Source organism: Anas platyrhynchos, chromosome 2, assembly GCF_047663525.1.
Source record: "Anas platyrhynchos isolate ZD024472 breed Pekin duck chromosome 2, IASCAAS_PekinDuck_T2T, whole genome shotgun sequence".
In the NCBI taxonomy this organism is placed as follows: Eukaryota; Metazoa; Chordata; class Aves; order Anseriformes; family Anatidae; genus Anas; species Anas platyrhynchos.
The window spans coordinates 155158325-155178695 of NC_092588.1; the positions used below are offsets into that span (position 1 = coordinate 155158325).

General features: G+C 41.6%; 1 protein-coding gene across 4 annotated transcripts in view; it reads right to left on the reverse strand.

The window, feature by feature from the left end:
- CRHR2 (corticotropin releasing hormone receptor 2) overlaps positions 1–20371 on the reverse strand; it is a 156314-nt gene that overhangs the window by 96371 nt on the left and 39572 nt on the right. The window contains exons 1-2 of one of the 4 annotated variants that reach the window (XM_005012455.6): positions 11722–12203; positions 11437–11556 (exon numbers count right to left, since the gene is read on the reverse strand). The exons of 1 other annotated variant lie outside the window; for it this stretch is intronic. In XM_005012455.6, the coding sequence (XP_005012512.1) occupies positions 11437–11556; positions 11722–11836 (235 nt within the window). In that variant the 5' untranslated portion in view covers positions 11837–12203. Of the gene's footprint in view, positions 1–11436; positions 11557–11721; positions 12204–20371 lie in introns of those variants that run through there. 2 more of the 4 variants (XM_027450347.3, XM_072033875.1) reach the window with 2 other exon arrangements.

Genomic DNA, 20371 nt, shown 5'->3' on the forward strand with positions numbered 1-20371 from the left:
AAAACTACTCCAGAACCCAAGGACTTGGTCACATGTCTGACTTACCAAAATTGAATGAATTTCTTTCCCTTAGATTTAAGAAAGGGAATTGTAGCTGAAGTATATCAGAAGCTGAGTTCACACATGGTTGATTTCCATATGGTCCCAGAGCATCAGTGGCTCATTCATGTGTCTGCTCCATTAACCTTCAGTACCTGGTCCAGTTACTGCAAGGAATGGGGAACCAGGAATGAGGTTTTGATAGAGCACCTAGGAGAGGTAATGCATTGAAGACAAGCAGGAGGCATTCAGGTTACCTAAGTAGTTGAAGAAGTGATGAGAAAATAGCACCACAAATTCTCTCGAGGCCCTGTAATTGAAAAGCAATGTTCTACTTGTGCTCGTCCGTAGTGTGCTGATGTAATCACAGCAACTCAGTCACGGATTGCAGCTGAAATCTAGCAAAGAATCAGTAAAATGAGGATCTCTAGTAAATACTTTACGTCCATTTGCTGAAATATTAAACAATTATTTATCATGTTTCCAGTTACAAGAGAACATTTTACATACTTACATGGCCTTATAAACTGAAACAAACTACTATGATGCCTGTGCTCACAGACTCGCCTCTCCAGCGTGGCTCACAGATCCTTCTATTCCCTTAGCATTCACTGGAGGAATAAAATAAAGTATAAAATGGCTCTTGTGTGAGCATAAAACTGCTATTACTATTGCTGCCAGAATTTATTTTACAGGAGAACTGAGAGAGGAAGGGGTTATGGAGAGATTAGGATGAAAAAGACAAAGCCAGGATGAGAATGGTTTTGTAGGTAGATAGGGATGACTCAAATACACGAAAAAAAATGTTGGTGGTGATATTTTAGACCTTCCCAAGAAAAAATAGGAATCTGCAGCAAATATCAGCATTCAGAGTGCTGCAGCCTCTCACCTCTGGGTTGGGCTGGGTAATGCAGTGCACCATTGTACCTACATTTGCATCCACTCCTGTCCATTTTGAGGAGGCTTTATTTGAAGTAGAATGCGGATCCAGAAGATCTTTGTTCCCTCACTTCTCAAAGAAACAAAACAAGACAAAACAAAACAAACCCACAACCCTTCTTATTTTAGTGCTGCAAAGAAGGCTTCCTTAGTCACAATCAACTTTGGTGCAGTGCCGCAAGCTGACAGGTGGAAATGTGCATTTTTAGAGAGGCCTGACATGAGGCCAACATTTGTGAAGTATGAATTTTTGGCATGCTAGTGGGGCAGGTGGGTGCATTTACACGTGAAGTTTATGTGAAGTGGGAAATTCAGATCAAACTAGATGGCCAAAATGAACCAAATATGGATCTATGGCATTCTGGCTTTAGTGCAAAGTATTGATAAGGAACAATGAAAGACATTAACACTACAGAGTGTAGTGAGCTGGTGGCAGTGTTACCTGGCTCCCATACTGCTCAGAGGACAAGGGCATGACTATGTAAAACCTGGCAGTTTATGATACCTAGAAATCCATTTCCAGCAATTAAATACCTGCTGACCTCACCGGTTTCCAAACAGAGCTCAAAGCATGTGGTCTGTCAAGTGTACTAAGATCAGTGCAGAAACCAGGATCCTTGAGAATAATCTTCACTTCCAAACTCTGCCTTAGCTGATCTAGTTGAAAAGTGGCAATTGAAGTGGAAAGCCTGAAGATTCTGCAAGGAATGACTGCTCATCATGTACTTTAAGATACACAAGTGCTGATGCTTCAGGTATTAGTGGCATAATTCAGCGATAATTAAATTAATACTCCCAGCAGTGAGAAAAAGAATCACTAAGAGTTCACATCTAAGCTTAGTTAAGTTTAGTTAACAGTGCACTAGCAAAGTCATTTCCTAGTTTGACTTTCTCGTTTTCATAGCACTTTTTAATCTTCCAAATCTCTCTTTGCTCCCCAGCTGACTCAGGAGGATAAAGCACTGCATGCAGCCTCGTGTCACTGTGTGTTCAGTGCTTTCCAGCCACCAGGGGCTTTGGACAATGCAGGCACATTGGGTATGGTTATTCCTCCTTCCATTTTTTTTCCCAAGGAAAATGCTTCATGAGATTTGGAGGGATATTTTCTTTTTTGAAACATTGTACCAGTTTCTGTTTTTATCATTCACTTCAATAGATTGCTTCTGATTTCACAAATCTGAAATGGAGCAGTGTCTGGCCCTTTGGTATTCCAAGCACTGCAGACCTTTGTCAGCATAAAGCAATCTGAGTTTTATTGATTTTAGGAATTTGTCCCAAGAGCTACTGATTACAAACTCCATGAGTGATGTCTGATAGGATTTAAACTGCACTGAAAAAGGAAAATATCTACAAAAATCCATTCCCCTCCAATTTAATGGGATACCATAGTCCTTGTTGCCTTTGAAAGCTACTAAGGAATGGCTGTTATAAGCTGGATATCAAGTCATAAGCTATGTTGCAGTCCAAAACTGAGTAAGAGTTTCCCTTTCATGGGATAGCAGACTGTAAGCGGAGTCTTGCATGGCATTTGCAGTCCGTGAACTTTACTGGGATGAGGACACAACTTGAAGTACTGTCCTTACAAACCATAGAAGTCATAAAGACTCACCATTACAGGAACATCAAAGACACTTCCATGCCACTGAGGAACACAGAAGGAAAGGTGAGCCCTGGTAGAGGTTGTCCAGAGGAGCTGTGGCTGCCCCATCCCTGGCAGTGCCCAAGGCCAGGCTGGATGGGGCTGGGGGCAGCCTGGGCTGCTGGGAGGGGGCCCTGCCCATGGTAGGGACATTGGAACTGGATGGGCTTTGAGGTCCCATCCAACCCAAACCATTCTGTGATTCTATGATTCTATGAAATAGAAACACCTTAAATCCAGTCAGTGTGCTCACTGAGCTGCAGAACACCCCTCCCATCAGCAACAGGCAAGCCGAGCAGTCACAGCTGAGGAAGGCATTGTCCCACATTTGCTATATCTGTTATTTTTGTGAGGAGGGAGAACCTAGAGCATCTGCCAAGCACCTGAGGGTCTGCAGGGGGAATCTAACAGTCCCTGCAGGGGGACTCTGGCAGGAAATACCCAGCTGATTGTACTGCAACAGGAAGCAGTACAGTTATGAATGAACATGGTGTCTACAAGGAAGAATTCCTCTGTCATCCAAATGTAGGTTCTCATTGTCTGCTTTTCATGGAGGTGCTCCACAACTGAATGGCTACATTAAGCTTTGCATAGCTCCACATCTTCTAAAACAATACACACCTATTCGGGAACATAGCTTAGTGCTTCCCTTCCTTCATCCTTTCAGAGCAGCTCTGGTGAAACCACCACCAGCCACGTTCCTTCAGCCAGCATCCTGCTGCCTAGCAAGCGCTCCACAAAGGCAGGACAGCAGGGTTCCTTCCAGAGCATCCTCTACCTCTTCCTCCACTGTGTCCTTGTCCCCACTTCACTTCAGTCCATCTCTTTTACCACCCAGCAGGATGTGGAGCTGCAGAGGCAGCACTGCCAGGAATTACAGCAGGACCAGGCCCAGGCCCACCAACCACACCAGTTTTTTTTCACCCCCATCCATCACTTCCACCCCCCAAGTGACTCAGTGCAGATGCTTGTGGACACTTACTTTACCTGCACTTTAAGTGACACCCTGTGGCTGAGAGGAAGAATTACGGGTGACCATCCCTTCAGCGGAATTCCCTCAGTGACACTCCCTGAGGTTTTGTGGCTATAAACACAGAAGCCAAAGCCCAGGGAGTCACAGAGAGTCTCAAGGGCTCAGTGACTGGAGGGAACAGCCTGGTCGGTCCTTCCCCTGCAAGTGTTCAAGACCTCACCCTTCCACAGCTTGGCTGGATGAAAATTGGTCATGAGGGAGAATAACGAAGGAAATCCCACATCCATGAGAGGCCCCATGCTAGATCTAGCCATGTGGGCCATTTTTATATTGTGAGATGAGAAATCCCTGCTTTGTCTCCCGTTGTAACACATCTGATTCTTCCCCTTTCCAACGTGCTCATGAACTGTTCCCTCTTCCACTCCTCTCCTGGCCCCAGAAGCACACGATTGTGCAAGTATTGTCTGATTCCTGTCTTGTGGGAAGAGACCGAACCTCAATCCATCTGTCTGCCAGCTGGTAGCTGCTGCCAGTTTAGAAAACAGCTCTCTCAAGAATGCAGCGGAGAGGTGTGTGGGGCAGCAAGAGGGTCACAGAAACCTCCAAAAAAGATGCTCAGGGCCTGTTTGCTGACCCTCCTGAAGGCCACGAGGCTCAGAGCCCTCTCACAGGTCCATGGGTGCTTTCTCACTGTGACAAGTCACTGTTCTGTGCAGCCCTGGATGATGTCCCCAGGTTCAGTATCAGCACCCTGAAGGACAAGGCAGGGGACCAGGCCTCTGACCGACCCTGGCAGAGGATTAGACCTGCCTGGTGCAGAATGGTGACAGCAATTCCTGACCCTGGGGAATGTGTCAAGTCTGCCTCAAAGATCAAGCCTAAACTTACGAGAAACCCAACCGGGCAAAACAGGATCGTAGCAAAGCCACCTCTCGTAACTCACTGGAGAAGAACAAAAATTCTACCCACTGTTTAATTAGCTGAAGAAAAGGGTCCTCAACATGGATGAAGCAACATTAACAATCTTCTTATTTTACTACATGCAATTAACTTCTGTGCTCAATGAAGAAATCACACATTTCACAGGATGATGGCAGCAGGAAAGATGAGTTATTTTAATTTCTCCTTTTGTTTTCAACACTCTACTTCCAAGCTGCAAAATCAGAGTGATCTTTTACCACAAATTAAGCTTCACAATGGGAAGAAAAAAAAAAAAAAGTTAAGGAAAAAATGTACAGCCTCTCCCATCTGTGCATGCACTGAAATCAAGAGCTTCCCACTGCTTTATTTGTGGACAAGCTCAACCTAAACTAGCAAGAGAAAATGAACAGAGATGGTTGAAATCTTAATCTGGATACAGCTCTATTGGAGTCAAGCTGAACTAATCAACTGCAGATTTGGTCTCCTCAGAGAGAAATTTTACGAGCTTAAAAATATATTTATTTCCCTCCCCCTGAATTCCAATTCCGGCCTTCTTTTTCCTCTGCTGTGTTTTTTCCGTTTCTCATCCATCTCCTTCCTTTAACTTTCATGTTCACTTGACTCCCTAATTGGCAAGTACAGTGTTGGTCACCCCAGGATGGCTAAAACATGACTTCTGCAAAATGGCAGACTCATTTTTTACTAACTTTTTGTAGTGAGTCCGTAACTGAAATCAGCTCCAAAACAACTTTTCTTACCCCAAGTTTCCTCTAGTCATTAAACAGTCCAGTGGGATAAAAGCCTTCCAGACATCTAACAAGGTTAGAGAAAAGGGAAAAGGGTAGGAGCAGTTTTAGGGCTTAGTAGTACTTTTCTAAGGCTGAATATACGCATACATTGCTTAGCAAAAAAGAGAACGTTTTGTATTTGACCTTTGAGACGCGTCTCAGCAATGTGTTTTAAATATATAAAGAGCCCTTCAATCCAAATGGCAGCACACCAGCACTGCTCAGCATCTGCTGGCTCTCAGACTCGGATGCTTCTCCTCTTGCCTTGTCCTTTCCCCCAGCCCATACCTCAGCTGCAACTCCTCACTGCATCCAGCTGTACCTCGAGGAATCACCACTCATGCTGACAAGGCGGTGCCAATGGACATTTTATTTTCTTTTTCTCCAGTGAAGATGAAAGGCCACCATAGCATAAATGGTCCTCATCTTTTACAAAAGGTCTTGGCTTTCAAAACTGCACCCTTTAGAAATCAAACCAGAATAATCTCTCAGAAAAAAAGTAAGCCATGCATATGCAATCATTAGAAGTACTCAGGCAGTAAAAGACACAAGATAAAACATAAGTGAAAATGTTAATAGAGCCTCTAGGCCACCCACTTATAAAAATGCACATTTCTGTAATTACCGGGACAGGTCTCTACCCATATAGTATGAACAAGACTCTAAAACCGATGATTTCCAAGCAAGGCTCATGTTTTATATGCAGGTTAAAACCACTGCTCCAGAAGAAGTCTGAACAGTAATTAATAGTAATGAAAAACAGCAGAGGTTAGATCTTGTTAAAAGAATGGGTGTTTAACCTATGAAAATTAGCTCTTTTGCTGTTTTAAAATTAAATAATCTCTTTAGCCCCTCTCAGAAGAGGGGGCATGAAAAAAAAAAAAAAAAAAGAGCTATTAATTCACTTCTTCACCCTTCCCTCATCACACAAAATATTATAAGCCTCTGTTCAAGATGAGACAACAAAGAGCTGCAGGAGTTTTTCTTTCAGCATGGAGTAAGCCATGTCAATAGATGCAGCTGTGATACTTGTGTCAATGGCTCGCTCTCTCCCACGTCTGTCCACCTGAACAACAGCCCAGTTGCTAAGTCACCAGCCCTCTCCAAACCATTGTCAACAAGGCATCTGGTTGTAGGGCTAGCAAGGAAAAGGTGGTGTACATACCCTTGGAACAAGGAGTAGTCAAGGAGGGACCAAATCCCCATCGATGCGAGGTTGGCGGTGCTTATGTGCCTATTTTCTGCACTGTAGTCCCTGGAGAAAACAAGGACGCTTTGTGCAATACCCAAAACACTTATCTGAAGTGGCTATCTCAGTCAAAGAGCTTTCCTGTACCAAAAGAGATATGGACTTGCAGAGAGATCCAGAGCTATAGAGACCTTTTGTCCACTTTGATCACAAAAGCAGGCTGACCTCCTAATGTCAGTCCTCAGGTGTGGGTTCAGTTCAGCTCAACAAACACCCAGGGATGAATTCAGCTGCCCATATGCAGGCATCATATCGTTTTTCTTAGAGTACCTGCAATGCCTATGTGGCCTGGAAGATGAAACAGAAACCTACAAAAGCCCTGGACCCTGTGAAACAGGAGATAGGCACCAGGCAAGATGCTTCTGGACGTATCAAATGGCAAGAGATATTCTGCATGGACTACTGAGTTGATCTGCCCAATTACATTAAGCTGAATAACTCTCCAGGCTTCATCCCCTGGAGTGAACAGCGCTCCACTAACTTGTATCAGAGCTTAGCTACTTAGCTGTGTATACCTGCCTGTAAACACAGAGATCTGTATCTTCATCTTCAACCCAGAAGCCTTCCAGAGCTTCCACCTCCTGCCTGCAACCATCGCAAACCAAGCCGACCAGCCCTTGTGGACGTGTCTCACCACCGAATACCCCTGCCCTGCATAGGCTGTTGTAGACAAACCCCAACCAGGCAGCCAAGGCTATGGGAATCAGCACTTATTGTCTATTGAATGAACATCTGGAATTCCCCATTGCAAAGGGCAATTCGCAATGAAAAGGAAGAACTAAAGTAGATATACTTAAGCCTGTAACGCTCTAAGTACAACCACCCTTTTTTTGCAAGCAGTGAAGAGTCTCATTACTGCCCATCTGCTGAATTAATCAAGCTTGAGGATACCCTAATAAGTGAATTAATCTGTTTTCTAAAACACAAATAAAAGCTTCACACTGTCAAAGCATAAACACATCTAGAGGGCAGCAATGATACTGTCATCTTTAGCTAAATATAGATCCTGAACAGAGACAAGAGCACAGCCACACACTGCACCAACACATACATTTTTTCCTTTTTTTTTTTTTTTTTTTTTTTCCCTCGTTGCTTTGTTTTTCCTTTGAGTTTAATACAAGAGCTTTGCTGCCAAAAGCAAAGTTGTAAATGGATGGCATCATTTTCAGTTCCATGGTCAAAGAGCATTTTGCCTGCATTCACAAGTCATACAGCACAGTAACCAGATCTTGATTTGTCAGTATGACTTTGTTTCTCAAAAAAAGAGGGGAGAAAAAAAACAAACCGACACAAAATAACAAAGTGTCAGAGATGAAAAATACGCACAGACTGACAGACTTTGTTTTACCAATCCAGCTGAAACTTATCTGAGTCACTCTGTAGTTCCCAAGGGACACACAGAAACACAGACACAGAAGCACAACACCGCAGGAATTTTTTTTCTGCAGTTAAAATGGAAATATTTTATGCAAATAGTTTATTTTATAATTGCAAGCAGGATTTTTTTTTTTAAATGCATCAGTTCTTTCTTATTTATTTATTTATTTATTTTTAACTCAAGTACCCTTTGCTTAAATTCTACTGGCATGTTGCAGGGTTTGACAACATTCCACATCTGAAGACTCGGGGTTTCTGAACTGGATGGTCAAAGCGTAATAATTGCTAAAACAGATACCAAGCAAGGGGGAGGTCCATGCAAAGCCTTTGATGAGTTGATCTGTGTTGTTGAGACCTGCTGCTTTGCCTTGAATTCCATACACTACATGCACAGAAACTATGGCAAGGAAGAGAAATCGCCCCTTGAAGACCAGAAGTGAGGGAGGCTGGTTTGTTCTGGAGCAGTGTGTTGAGCTCGATTGAGGCTGGTATAAGATTTTCATAAGTTTAGGCACTTACAAGACCAGATTTTCTGGTGTCTACAATGCAAAAGGTTTTGTCTGTGATGAACTCTGCTGGGTTCATGCCCTCCAAATGATGAGCTACTTTTACAACACTGGTACAAACTTTGAATCCTTGAGGTCTTCATTTCTAAAAAAAAATTCACTATATCTTCATTAGCATGAGAAGTATACTAACGACCATAGAAAGCAACACTAAAAATATGTTACAGTTCCTCACAGGCAACAGCTCTCAAATACAGGATTCCTTACAGTATCACCATCAGCTGAATTACAGACCAGAACCGGATAAACCCTTAGTAGAAAAGCGGCATTACACATTGCTTTTTCTAAACTTCTCTGAATTGCCTCTCAAAAAACAACTCAGTACAATGTAATACACAATCATCTCTCTCTTTACTCCAACGAAATGAAAAAAAAAAAAAAAAAAAGGACAAAGATACACTATCTGTCCAAGGCAGAAATCTCACCCTATTCCAATCCGTCTCCTGACCAAGCCTTGACTTTACACCTGTGTTATTCACCTCTGAAATTCTCAAGCTCTGTTTCCCTTTCTTGTTTTAATCAGCTGTCTGTGCTGTTTTTATTACCAGCACAAGGTGCACAGTCTAGGTTTTTAGCACACTGAGTCCTGCTACAAATGGACCGCTGGTCATTCAACAAGCTAACTTGGTGAAACCATGCAAGTAAAAGCAGTCAGACCATGTATTGGTATTTGGCCTCCCCAAACTCTGGACATATTCTGCATGTACTAATCGCCAAGTCTTTCAGATCACCAAAGAGATTGCACCTCTTCAAATCTTAACTTGCTGTCCTACCGCTTCTCCAAGCCTTATTTACCTAGTACTACCAGTACCCAAGAGGCTATTGATTTTACAAGTTGTCTCAAATCTTGGTACAGTCCTTCTGTTCTTTTGCTTTGCTACAGTTTGGAAGAGCTACCCACATGGAAGAAATAAGATCAATTGCAACCCAGTAGCTAGAATGTAGTTTAGTCTTCTATTGCAAGCAACACACAGTACTGCATCTGGGCACCAGTATGTACTACGAGTAAATATTGCAGCCATACATTTTCTCAATGTGCATATTCACATTTTATATTCAAAGGAAAAACATGCCCATCTTCTCAGGCTGTAACAAAAAAATTGCCCCTGAAATCAAATCAAAACAAAACAACAACAACTACTACTACTACAAACCCACTTCATCAGGATTTCTTTAATTTAAATTAACGTGTCACTGTTTTAAGAATAATGAATTTAAGAAGATTTATTAGCACTGTAATACAAGAATTAGCCATCGCTGAGAAGGAGAGAATCAGGGAAGAACTTTAAATCAGGTCAGTGATGAACTACTGAAAGCATTAACAGAGTTCATCAAAATACACTGGGGTATTAAAGATTTTTTTCCTTCCATGCACAGGAAAATCATTTAAATTCTCTCCAGTGTATTTATGACATAAATAAAGAATCATCCATAATGCATTTCTCTCCTTTTTTTTTTTTCCCCTTCATTCTTTCTTTTTGCAAAAATGAAAATAAGGCAGTGACATCCCCCACCAAAAAAAGGATATGGTAAAAAAATACCCGTACTTCTTTGATATACCATTTCTAGGGCTGTTCTTTTAGGGTCCATTCTGATACACATGCTCTCGTCTAAGCTGTCCTTAATTCTCAGATATTTTTTTTTTGGTCTCATCTGAGACTGGAAAGGTAGTGGACTATTTGCTATAATTGAAGACAGCACTACCCAATCCTTCACCCCTTCCCACCTATTTTATTGCAAAGACCATAGGTCAGAGAATATAGGCTTTGAGGATGATCCTGCAGTTCTCTGAGGTAACTTCCGTACTTTGCTCAAAGACGAGGATGACAGAAGCTGGTCCCTAAGAACAAATCTGGAAGGGAGTTTTGTTGCATAGCACATACACAGAACTTTTGTCTAGTTATCTGACCTTTGACGCTTGGAGCTGGGGAAAGAGGTAATTCACTATCCATGAGTCAAAAAATAAAGTTGAGGATGACAGGGTCATGCTTTTACTGCTAGCCCACGAAATTAACGCTACAGAAAATTAGATTACCAACACCTGAACAACAGTTAGAGTGAAACACAGAATGAAATGTCCCCAGTCTAAAGCACCCTAAGTAGCTGGAAAAATGAGTGACAAACAAGTGGGATACACATACCTGGAACTAATACATGAAAACCTCTTAATGAAAGGTCCGAACAATATTGACAGATAAGGGAAAGGAAATGAGTGCCTGGGTCCGACAGCCTGAATAATAAATTCTTAGTGAGTCATCGTGATTGTTTACCTCTAAGACTGGAGCATCAGTTCCAAGAGATTTCTAAGGAGCCCCATACTCCCTTGCTCTGAATTTTATCTGCATCATAATATCCTCTGCCATTTCTCTTGCACTAATGATGCAGCCACCCCAGCCTCCTAAGAAAACTGCCAATGAAGTTACTAAACAGCTTCCAGACCTCAGCCTCCTGTTTGTTAGATATAAACTTCCAGCCCAGTTTGTCCCTATTTGCAGAAACAGCCCCTCAAACGGGAAGTCGAACACAGTTCTTAAGTGTTAGGACTAAACACTTTGCAAGCCAGAGCATCTTTAATCCAAACAGCTCAAGCACAGCTACAGTAAAACATACATTCAGGCACATATATATCTACACATAAACACACTGACAACCAGCCAGCACAGTATACACTCCTTAGACCGATGAGAGTATTTTTGCCCAATCTACCTAAACACACTGAGGAAAATAAGAATCCGTGTTCAGAAGTCTGTGCTTCTGAGAAATCTGCAACATTCCAGGCAGAAATTTTGAATATACAGGCTGGAATGTGGAGGAAATGTTAATTCCCAGGAAAGCACTTTTTTTTTTTTTCTTTTTTTTTTTTTTCAAGGAAAAGATCGTTTTGATCTCCCTAGGTGCCTTCTCAAGACCAGATCTGCGGGAGAAGAAAAAGAGTTTGTACTTACTCGTGGTGTTGTATTTGATCCCATTGAAGAACTCCGGGCAGGGTCTCTCTACTAGTTTCCCCGCTGAGGCTCTGGGCCAGCAGGTCCCGATCTGATCAGTGGTGGCATTGCAGTACGGACCTTTTGCATTGAAAAAAAAAAAAAAAAAAAAAAAGAGACAGAGAGAGAAAGGGAAAAAGAAGCAGTTGAGAAAGCACAAAAGCGACACACTTTGCATCACAAAGCAAACCCAATCTTAGCACTCAAAAAGCTTCTCTGAGCCCTGTGCTAGGTAATGATTCCTACCATGAAAGCCCAGGAAAGAGATAGAGAAACTCTCTAAAACAGTCTCTTGTAAATCCAGGAGGCTGCAGTTGACATCAAATTCTTCTAAGATGAACTGAGATATGGTCACATCCATTATTTCCCCCTGGGGCTGCTGGGCTGGATCAGGCTCCTTCCCCCCTTCTCTGTGTTTTGTTCCCTCTCCTTTCTTCCTTTTTGGAAAGAAGCGAGCATCAAGCTGCGGACACCCTGCGATCTCGTGTGTGTGAGCCTCTCTCCCTCCCAGAGTGCTGACAACTTGGCTGAGAGTCTGCGTCTGGCTGTGCAGTTCAATCCTTCAGGCTCTTCTTTGCTTTAAAACAGCAGCTCGGGAACCAATGGGATCACACTGAGCCCAGAGTAAGGGGCTCGTGTCTCTTAGCCGGCTTCCCTGGTCTAGCAGCTCTCCAATGCCGCCTCACGTTGCCAGACCGTTGTATTGCTTTCTCTCCCTCCCTCTCCTCTCCCTCTCCCTCTCTCTCGCGCACACACGCAGAGTTTTATTGTTAGCTCCGGCGAAGAACACTTCTGCAAGAATACTCGGTGCGAATCCGAGCCAGGGAGAAAAGGAAAAGCCATCAGACTAATAAAACTCCTCGGGCTTTTCGGAAAGCAGTGCGGTTGCTGTCTGCACCGCATGGAACGGAGGACGAGCGGGGATGTGTGGACAGAGAGGGGGGGGAGAAGGGACTTGGTCCAGTAAGTGGGATAGTGCATCCTGCGCAGACCTGGAGAAAGGGGAAAGAATAACAGCTGGGATGGGGGAGATGGTCTGAGAGACAGGAGGCATCGGAGCAGAGGAATCTGGGGTGACAACCAGAGTGGGGAGAGTGAGAGAAGGGCTGGGAGAAGCAAGGCAGGGGCAACTCTTCCTTCTGCCCCTCATGCAGGCAGCATGAGAGGGGGCAACTGGGCAGGGCAAGGAACTGGGGGCAGAGTAGAGCTCTGGATCAAAGTGGACCACTCAGGGGTCAAAGAAGAAAAGAGAACACCCTTGTTTTCCAGTGATGGGGGGAGCCAGCAGGTCAAAGGATAAGCACTCAGACTGAGCCAGGTGACAAGAAAACCTTCCTGGGTGAGGAGCCCAGAATGTGGGGAGGCTTGAGGACCTGAGGTCCCTGGGGAGCAGGATGAGAAGGGTCTGGGAAAGGGAAGGGATGAGTTTGGGTGGAGATGCTCAGAGAGGTGGTCATCTTTTGGGAAACCAGAGCTCAGTGTAGCAGGAACTGAGTGAAATTCTGCATTTTGGGACACGCTAGAGAGCAGCTTAGACCTAAGCAGCCTTTTCTGACTTGATACATTAGGATGTGAGGAAATTTTAAACAAAAAAATGGCAAGAACTTGCTAAGGAGGAACATCGAGGTCCATGGACACAAAAGGACCTTAGGAAGCAAATAGAAAACTTGTAAGGGAAAAATGCACAATAAGTATATATGATAGTGTCAGAGATGCAGAAACAAAATACAAGGACAACAAAGAAACTTTGACAGAAAAAAAAGAGATCCAGCAGTGGACTCCTGGTTGCAGTCTCTGTTCACAACTGTAGATCAGATGTGCTATACTGACTTCAAACAATGGCCTAGGACTTCTAATAGGATCCATCTCCCATCCTGCAATGGCCTGGACTTTCCCTTTACTCATATTTAAGATTGAAAGGCTTCATTCTTCACCCTTCAAAGACAGAAAGAAGCTTGCTATCCAAAGAAAGGGGGAAAACATGGGTTAGAAGGGCAAATAAATTATCAGCATGCACCAATGAGAGAACTAGACAGAAAACTATTTTGCCATCTGCGAACCTGAAGATTTTTGCTCATTTTTATAGTTTGCAATGTGAGAGGGCGAAAGAGTGCCATCAAGTTTTGGGATGAATATTTTTGTTTTAAATATGCAAAAAACACAAATTAACAAATGCCCTAGCTATCGAGGCAGCACGATGTTCTGAGGCAAGTGAACACATCTCTTTGCTTCTCTGTCTGGAGCCATGATCTCCTTCCCAAGTGAATGTTCCCAAAATTGCAATCCTTTCTGAGAAATCTGCATTTCAGCAAACTGACCTTTGTCAACACCTCCAGATCTCTGTCCCACGCATCTCTAATCCCCAAAAGCAGGAAAGAAAATTTATTCAGTATCATTCACACAACATGGCCACCACCAATGTGCTGGTTGTCTTAAAGCAGAGCTTTGAGGAGAAAACCCTATTTCTGGAACTTTCAAGTGAGAGGTATAAAGGGTGTCCTAACCCTCCAAGGAACTCACAGAAGTCTGTCCCTCAAAGTATCTTCAAGTGTTCACTTTAAGTTACTTTGCTTTCCTAATGGAGCAGTTAAGTTCAGAACATTTTTTTTTTTTTCCTCAAGAGTCCTTCTTAGTGATGGTTGTGAGTTCTTCTTGGAGGACAGTATTTGTAAGTGCCCAGTGGCATCAGTGAGCTCAGTGGCCATTTCAATCGATGCACAACCTATCAGTGAGTAGGGCACTCATCCAGGATGCTGACAGGATTTTTTTTTTTCCTTCTGCTGTCTCTACGCAAGACAAAATCACTATGCTTGGGCCACGGTCTCTATTTTTCATCTCCTGTCTGCCCTGTCTATTTACTCACTATTTGTGGAGCAACTTCCACGGTGGAATCATAAACCCAGCTGGAGGATTTGGGCACTAGACTTCCATGAATTTTTGGAGGAACACATCATTTTATAAATTACTGAAAGAAAGACAGTTTCAAAAAAGGAGTTACTTATAAATTTGATTAATGTTTCACTTTTCTAAATGCTGCCCTGTATTTTCTTGCAGAAATACTTGGGAAATGGTTCCAATAGTACAAAGACAAAGAGTGAACTGGATTTAATTTCAGAACTGTTCTTTATAGTAGTTAACACCCAAAACAACAGTCCTGAATTAAACTAAATATTTTCCAAGAATGAAGAAAACAGTTTCTTTGTTTAAGTGAGAAGAGCTAGAAAATCGTCATACTAAAATGATTTTCCTTTCCATACTTTCAATTTGATTCCATTTAGAAAATCAGAAACAGTATATACAGCACAGGTAATGCTACTGTATTACATACATTTAACAGCAACAAACCTCAAAAATAATTATAGAGGTGGTGAAAATATTCTCTGTGAGTAAATCTGGATGTGGAAAATAATTTGTTGTTCCTCAGTCCACAAACCTGCACCATCATTTGTTAACCTCTTCTCAGTTCAGCCACAGTCTCTTCATGCAAAGCTCCTTTTGCAACTTTCCCTGGGTACAATTAACTTCTTCAAAGTTTTCCTTTGGCTGGATCCATTTAAATCTTGACTATGTCAATTCGAGTCATTCAAGGTGAAAATATTGCTCTTTATAAAAGCAGCAAATCCAACTGAACACAAGATTGACAGAAGTATTATAGCTACTGACACTGTCGATACTCTGCTGATGCTGTACCCCTCTGTGAGATGCATTTGATACGAATAAAAAGCAACCACATCTTGCTAGGCTCTAGGTAACAGAGATCTGCTTTAAGAAGTACTGAATAACCAAAGAAAGCTAATAATTGCACTTGGCAGGCAGAAAAACTTTGTCAAATTAAAAGTGAACTTGTTCCTATGCAGCGGTGTTCGTTGGTTTGCTTGTGGGAGATGCAAGATGCATTGCATCTGCCATAGATACAATCTATATCAGAACATCTGAATAGTCCAGATTATGGAAGTGAATGTGATGGGCAAATAAATGTATAAACACATGAAGAGAGACTGGAAAGTAACCTACAGCTCCTCCGGAACAGGAAGGAGCTCTGCCCAAGTCTGGGATAAAATATGATCCGGCAGTATCAATCTTTGTATGCCAGCTCTTGCACCACTGTACACATAGGTACTGGATGTCTTTCAGTTTGCCCCACCAGCAGTGACCAACAAGGATAACATTGTGCCATTTAAGCAGCAGCACCAAAACTCCACGCTATGCAGCCAATATATCATTTTTTGTGGGCTGGGGGTACCTCCGAAACCAGCTGACTGCTCCTTGGTCATGCCTACTGGAGGGACCTTTTCACCCTAGACATTTGACCTCTACAATGCCAGATGACTGCTGTATATTTCAATACCCAAGAAGGGGTTAATAAAAATAATTTAAAAAGTCATTTCTCTCCTTAGTTCCCTTGTTCTGAAACAGAAGAGCCCATTATACTTCATCCAGCCTTCCTTTTTTTCCTATGACTGTTTTATCACCCATTTCCCTACTCATTGATGTGAAGAGCTCTTTCACATCAATAAAAGCTTTCCAGGCACAATAGTCACCCCTCTTTTCTGTTGGCAACACAAAGCTTAGGACAAGAAATGCATGTTGTTCATCAAACCACCTGGTTACACCAATAATCCTATCTTAGTTCCAGTAACTTTTATGTAGTTACCTCACCAATATGGAGGTATCATAGCATCACTCTCCTGAGTATTGTCTATTTAGGTCTTCTGTTTTCATCTAAGTAAAATCCAAATCCATACTTGTCATCTGATACTGTTAATTGTTCTGTTAACACAGTCATGGATCTTCTTCTGTAGTGTGAGGTGAGCAAGAAGCTGCATACCCAAATATTTGATTTGCTGCTGCCTGCAGGGCAAGTACAGGGCCTTCTGGTCAAGTCTCTGCTGTCCAACACTTTTGGAGTTAATGTAGGTCCATGTGAAATGCCACAAACACCTTGTGATGGCTATCACATTTTCAGTGAAGAAAAGAGTCAGGAGAATCTCAAAGAAATGTTTTCCTACCCTGGTTTTGATGGAAAATATCAGGTAGAGAGAAAAAAAAAAAAGAGAAGAAAGAGGAGGAATAAGAAATACATTTCTTATTTGTAGAAATTGTTTAAATCCCTAGAGGACAATCAAGAAGCAGAACTAAAGCTGATGGTAGAAATATAGGGTCATCAACTAATTCCTCATACAGCTCAGCTGTTGTAATTGGAGGTTTAGTGTCTACCTTTGCATTTGTCTACCTCTACACTTCTGTTTTTAAATCCCTTTAAATATGAGGAAGGAAGGTTTCTAACGGCATGAGAAGAAGCCTTTTCTCACCTTTCCCTTTTCTGCTTGAAAAATATCTCCAATAATCCTTAATTAAGCAATGGCCTTCCATCATCTAATTTCAAAATAAGTGGGACTGTTCATCTGGGTAAAGAATGAAAGACCTTAAAGGAAGGCATTAATTTATCAGAGGGGCTTCTGGACCATAAACCTGAAGACCCTTCTTCTCAACATGCACTGTAAAATTGATGTGACTGCATATTCAAATGCAGCAACAACATGACCATAACCTGGTAAAGTATTTATTTTTCCTTCTTGTTCCAGGAATTATAAAAATGGCAGTTTTTTGGAGTGTGAACAGGACAGTCACCAATCGTGGAGCTAATCCATTCAAGCAGCAAAAGAGATTGTAAAGATCTTTAAGTTGCTGTCAGACAGTACACCTCAAGATGTACCCTAGAAATTCATATATGGCTAACTTCTGTGCCACACTGTGCTATGGCTTCTCAGAATGAATTATACTCTGCTAGAGGAGTAGGCTGCTGAGAAAACCACTTCTCAAATTGAGTACAAGTCTTCTAATCAAAATCTGGCCCTTGCCACATGTACTTGAGATGTACACAAAATGAGCACAGTTGTAAGTTACCGTATGCAGAGAGGAATATCAGACATATATAAATACAGATCTTCATTTCAGTTGATAGGCTTATTTGTTAGAAAAAGGAGACGTTCTTTTTTTGTTGGAAATGAACTATGACTGTAGCAAGCAAAGACAAAAATCAAAAACGCAGATTTGTGGTGATGAATCTCTGCAGCTTCATTGATGTTGGAAAATATTTACTGTGAGTATAAAAAGATTCCAACAGCATAAATAATAAATGGCTTCTAGCTACACATTAATATATTTCTTCTAGCACATTAATACACTTGTCATTCTCTACAGCTATAAAACCTGTACAAGTGAATCATGTTACATGAGACAAATGATGAGACATTGCTGGGAGATTAGAAGAACACACAAAGGAACCAACCTTGACACACTCATAAACTGCCAATGTTATTTTTTAAAGTGAGGTGTTTTGGATGAATGTGCAAAATATCATCTACCATATGAGAGCACAGAAACATTCATTTCAGAATAACTGTGATTTTATACAAGGTCAAATTCAGGGTCGGTGTTTCACAGATATTTAAGAACACAAAGGACCCATTGTATATATGTATATATATATATATATATGGACATTGTAAGGCATATATATATTTATGCCTTACAATGTCCATGTTCTCTGTTTATGGTGTAAGCAAGTTAAAAAAAAAAAAAAGTTAGGTCACATCTGAACAAATGATGGCAATGACAATGTGTCTTACTAGTTCCACTTTATTTCCATCAAGTACAATGGGACCATTGCCAAATATGTATAGAATCAGGGGTCTTACCCTGCTCTCCGTGCAATACACTAGGCAACAAGATTTCTTGTGGCATAATTCAGGCTGTGCCAATCAAGCTTTTGCTCTCCCTGCCTCCCACTGCTTTTTTGTGATTATTTTTCAGTTCATGCTAGGAAGTTCTGAGTAGTCACCCCATAAGTCTTGAGTTGAGAGGAAACACAGAAAGAAAAGGTGGAGAGTAATAAAATGCTCAGAAGTCAATACCCCATTTCCTCTGAAAATACACAGACACTATGCATGATAACTGACTTTGAAGCATCATATAGCTCAGAATGCAAAGTATGAGATAGAGCATATGATCACCATGGATCATGTTGCCCAGCATCCCATCTCTGATAATGACTAAAATCAGTTGCTTCCAAAAATGACGTAGCCCACCAACCTGCTTAAGATTTTCATGATCTAGTTATAGAGCACCATAAGCAACCTTAACATATGCAGTAAGAGAATAAACCTTTTACATTATGGGTCTTGCCTTCACTGCCCAGTAAAAAGCATTATAATTACAGTATTGTAACTTACAGTTTTAAATCATTCAATTCAGATTTGACTGGTTTTGAGAAGCATCATCAGTCTGGCTTTGAGACCCTGGACTAGTGGCTCACATACTCCTCTGTGCACCTCTGCCCAACCCATGCACAGAAGGCAGAAGTCTAACAGCTTTAAACACTGCTTAGTTGCCAGTTTTCAGATTTAGATGGCTCTGACTCTCTGCCTTTCATATGTTGCTGTTGTAGCCAAGGAAGATTTACAGTTTGATTTGAGTATCCAAAAACGGATGTCCAGAACCATTTAAGATACTCTATCTCATCCAAGATTGTTATATGAGGCTGGCACATAAACACGGAGCCTAGGGAAGAACCATCCTTATGAAGCAGAATTTGAAGGCCAGGCAATTTGTCCTCAGGCATCTTAAATGGCATGGGATGGGACACCTGTATCTATGCAACTAGATTGAGCCTCAGATAGCAAATTTGCTTATAGGCCATTTGGTCTCCTAGTATTGACCTTCCACAAAAGGGGTGAAGCCCACCATCAACATGCCACTAGGGAGCATCTTTCATTGCTTAGGCTTTACCATATGTAAAAGATTTTCAATCTTTGGGCTACCTAAACTGAATCCTTAATAAATGTGGGAAACATCCTAAAACACAAGGAGTTGCAGAAGTAGACTTGAGAGCAAATGAAGCTTTTCTGCCATTTTTACCCCTCTTCATTAAATTGTCAAGCTTATAACACTCTCAGAGAGAGGGTGTCCTCTTTGCAGCTCACATAAGCAGGAGCTCAGCCTCTCTCTTAATTCTGAGTGAAATTAGCCAGAGTGTCCAGGAGGAGAATGACAAAGTGCAAACCAAAAATATCTTGTTCTTGAGGAAGCTATGTTTAAAAAACAGCCTGTAATATATCAACTAAGTTGCCAGGCAAGATAGCGCCAGAAAGCCACAAGAAGAATCTAATCTGACCTAGTAAAAATAATAGGCTGTGGAAAGGAGAAGAAAATTAGTCTGTGTCCTAGGAATAAAGAAATCAAAAAGCTGGAATATGTTATTGGGTTTGCTAAGAGCTGTCTACATATACCATCTAATACATCTTCCACATGTGGAAAAAGTCTTACACTTCCCAGGAAGACTTTCCAGTTGAACAGAAACCTGTATCGTCTCCAACTGTCTTCCCCAAAGTCTACAATTAAATCTAATTTTGAATTGGTTCTGCTGGAAAGCAAACAAGCAGTGGGTGATCTGCAGACAGTCTTGGAGGCTGGTTGTGCTTCTGTTTTCTCCTCCATAACGTAGAGCTAGTGGTATTTAATAGCTTTACAAAGGTAGTAAAAGTTTCATTGGACTGGCATTTGAAGACTTTATAACTGCTACACATACAGTATTTAAGAAGCATTGTCACATAGAAATTCCCAGCAATACTCCTGATAGTATTTTGATATTCTAAAGAAACACCAGAACCTTCCTCCAGTGGAATGTTTGGCAACTGTAATCCCATGAGCCTGGGCTTATTATTTAATGGGAGGTCAAACAAAAACAGCTTAAATATAACACATAAAGAATAAAGATGAGAAAAAAAATCCTGATATGGTAGGAAAGTCACAATGTCAGCCACATATCGTTATGTTTAGAGATTGCATGCCTTAAACTGAATGTAGCTATGTGTAAGAGGATATCAATAAAACA